General features: G+C 39.0%; 1 protein-coding gene across 15 annotated transcripts in view; it reads right to left on the bottom strand.

The window, feature by feature from the left end:
- ryr1b (ryanodine receptor 1b (skeletal)) overlaps positions 1-3,572 on the bottom strand; it is a 65,684-nt gene that overhangs the window by 12,812 nt on the left and 49,300 nt on the right. For 10 of the 15 annotated variants that reach the window (XM_014338233.2, XM_014338234.2, XM_014338239.2 and 7 more), the window contains 5 exons: positions 3,400-3,499; positions 2,915-2,994; positions 2,695-2,771; positions 2,513-2,586; positions 2,087-2,104 (listed from right to left, as the gene is read on the bottom strand). In XM_014338233.2, coding sequence (XP_014193719.1) covers positions 2,087-2,104; positions 2,513-2,586; positions 2,695-2,771; positions 2,915-2,994; positions 3,400-3,499 — 349 coding nt within the window. The remainder of the gene's footprint in view (positions 1-2,086; positions 2,105-2,512; positions 2,587-2,694; positions 2,772-2,914; positions 2,995-3,399; positions 3,500-3,572) is intronic. The other 5 variants (XM_014338237.2, XM_014338241.2, XM_014338243.2 and 2 more) reach the window with 1 other exon arrangement.

The following is a 3,572-nucleotide window of genomic DNA, read 5'->3' as shown; positions in this document are numbered from 1 at the left end:
AAAAATGCACCAGGAGATCAAAATATCCAATCATTTTGTCTTCGTACAAGAAAATATAAAAACAAATAATTATTTAATTGGAAATTGTAAACAATAAATTGCCCATAGGCGTGAATGCAGGAGTGAACGTGAGTGCGATTGGTTGTCTCTGTCTTAGCCCTGTGACAGACTGGCGACCTGTCCAGGGTTCTACCCCGCCTCTCACCCTAAGACAGCTGGGACAAGCTCCAGCAACCCCTGCAACCCTGAAAAGGATAAGCGGAAGCGAATAGATGGATGGAAATGATTTTTTCAAATGACCAGTTATAGAAAGATTATAGAATTTAGTATTCAGGTCAGTTTACCTTCATTAAGCGCACTCATCAAATAGTTAAATATTGTAAACCAACTTTATATTGTTCATCTACACATTTAACACAATGCTGGATTTAGATTTTATTAGCATTAAAAGTTAAACGGTAAGCACAAATGTTATTTATAGGAATAGGTCATGAGTGGACATTATTTAAAATGACGTTATTTAATGTTTGTGAAATTGAGATTCATGTTTGAACTTGAAGAGCGTGTGACTGTGATGGAAGGTGCACACATGTGTATTACAAACCAGCTCAACATTTTTTAACACAAAAAATCTGCACAACTCAGATGAACAAGAAGTGTCAGCCACCTCACACTGTAGTGGACAATGAAAGTACACATAAAAATCACAAAATAACAAAAATACAGCTGAAAAAACAGGACATGGATACTGATGGTAAACACATAAACACAGATATAACTTCCACGGCACACCATCATGCAGTACAGATCTACTGAACTCTGTAAACTCCTGTTAGCTATCAGCTTGGATGTTGGGGGAAAATCAGGGGGGAATGCAGGAAAATGCACTTTAATAACCACTTTTGTCAATATTTTTGAAGGAACTGGGAAGACTTTCATAATTTCTTTGCAATAGAATCTAACCTAAACATTGCACTTTGCTACATATACTGCAAAAATATCAATTTCACAGTTTTCTAATAGCATGCTATCAGGTAAAAACAGTTTATTTCCAAAAGATGCACAAGCATGCTTCGATTTAATCATGAATGAACAACAACAAATCATAACAAAGCCATGAGGGGGATGCCAGGTTTTTCTTAAAACAACAGTCATGGACACATGCCTCGGGAAAAATACGTTATCATTGTGACTCATGTTAAATATTCCCATAGATATACCAAGCAAAGAGGTAGCAATAAAGTTAGAAGGCTACCAGAACAAAATACATTAAAGGTATATGATGCAGCAACAGCTGGAACTTTAAAAAGACTTCATTTCTTGTTTCTTACCAGATTGAACTATCACATCGTATCATATGCTGTGCACAAGCAGAGAAGAAATGATGTACAAAAATACGTACAAATAGACGCTATAACAGGGAGATACTCAAGGACTGAGATTCTACTGAGCTGCCTTTGGACTGCCTCGTTGAGCTTTTTAACAACAAGCACAGTAAAACATTATGACCTGATATTTCATAAACAACGCTACGATACCGATGAAGTAAAGCAAATCAAAATGGAAATGATCAGAGGTTAACCTGGCCATTTGCGTAGTTTGTGAAGATCAGCCCGGAACAGGAGACGCAAACAAACTACATTTAAACTATGGAAATAAGAGCGACGCAGAGCATAAAAAGTTCCTACACTTTAGCTTCTAGCACAATTTGTGAATGAAATACAAAGAAATAGGAAGATAAGACGATCACATTTCATTCCCATTGATCTATACTGAGACAGAGCTTGATGGAGTTACAGTAGATCTGTCATAAAACACTCAAGGAGGAAAATTAAACTTCACAGCCACTTCAAAAAGAAAAATTAACTTAGATACAATGAATAAATATATCAACATATTGTAATCTACCACTGACCAAATGACTCTAAAGCTTAATTTTACTGGGCTCTTGAGTGTGAAATGAAATGCATATTAAGTTCACAGCAAGGAAAAGGCTAGTCAAAAGAAGAAGAGCCACAAGGGACAGAAAGGACAGAAAGGAGGGGGAGAAAGAAAGAAAAATATATGACAGCAAAGTTTCATTTACCACGTTCTAGCTTCTTATCTTTGAACCGCGAGAGCAGCAAATTGATGCGTAGGAAGGACATAGGCATGAGGAGTAAAGAGTTGAAACGGGCAAAGTGAACAAGATGTAGGGAAGAGAAAAACAAAGAGACGGAGTGAGTCCAGAATTCTCATGACTGCCAGCGAATGATAAACAGTTTCATACATTAACAGTCAAAATGCTGCGACTAACACACATGTGTCATGACTCCTTGACTCTGGACACATGAAAAGATATCTGTACCAGGCATACACATACAGGCACACACAAATGCACAGTATAAAGACTGACACTAAGAAAATATTATATTATATCACAAAACAAAGGAGGAGAACAAAGATGCAGATGTTTGTATGCATTGCATGTTGAGTTTGTGAGTGACCATTGAAAGCTGTCGACCATACTCACTGGTGCCTTCTTCTGAAACCATCCCAAGTCCCTCAGCCTTGTTCTGTCTCTCAAAAGCGTTCAAGTCCAAAACACTGTTAACAGCAAACATTTAATCAGCTTAAAAAGTACAAAAACTTGTATATCCCCTCCAACGGTAAGCAGAAGTATAACATCGACGTAACCATAAATATATTACAGACCTGCAGGTCTGCATCAGAGACTGAATGCTAAGGAAGAACCCCACATCCTTTTTATCCTTCAGATAGTCCAGCATCCTCTGCACACAGATGACAAGAGCATGATGACAACAACGCTCTAATGAAGATGTCAAGATGTAGATAGGCAGTAAAATAAATTTTGTTTTTTTAAATCTTTTTAGCCTATAGACATAAATATATCATACTCATGAAGGCTCTTTACCTGCTGTACATCACTGTTGCCTCCATTGAGGATGGAGATTCCCAGTTTGAGTGTAGAAGAAACCATGGCTCCAGGTTCACCTGAAACAAGCAGATACCGCTCGTACAACAACTTGACCCAACCATGAATAGCGAAGCTGGATTCTCTTTGCCAAGATAGCAACAGATAAAATGGTAGGAAAGGTTGCCTACAGTTTTTTTTATAGCAGGGGAGTCGAATAAGTCTGAGGGAGAATGAGCTGTGCTGCCTCTACAGCATAAAGTGGGTGCGATGGGTTGTCCATGACGGACAGCAGTTTATTCAGTGAGCTCCTAGCCCCCAAAATTTACAGGTCCTACTCCCACTACATTTTTATAAACAGGTTCATCTAACACAGCTAACGCTTGGTTCATAATTTTCACACAAGTGTTTGTGTCTGTGTGTGTGTGTGTGTGTAACAGTGTGCTACTATGTGTCTGTGTGCAGATCTAATGTGCAGCAGCTACCTTTACAGGCGCTGATCATTTGCAGCACCATCTCTGCAGCACCACGGTTGTGCAGACGGGACTGCTGGTACAAGAGCCTCTGTTTCTCCATCTCCTTTTCCTGTGCAGCAGAGTAGCAAGGAAACAGCTGTAACCCTGTCAACAGAGACTGCACTGCCCCCCGCACTTACACA

This window comes from Haplochromis burtoni, unplaced genomic scaffold, assembly GCF_018398535.1.
Source record: "Haplochromis burtoni strain Fernald_Lab_line unplaced genomic scaffold, NCSU_Asbu1 Contig_36, whole genome shotgun sequence".
Taxonomy (NCBI): domain Eukaryota; kingdom Metazoa; phylum Chordata; class Actinopteri; order Cichliformes; family Cichlidae; genus Haplochromis; species Haplochromis burtoni.
This window is presented reverse-complemented; position numbering and strand designations above follow the sequence as displayed.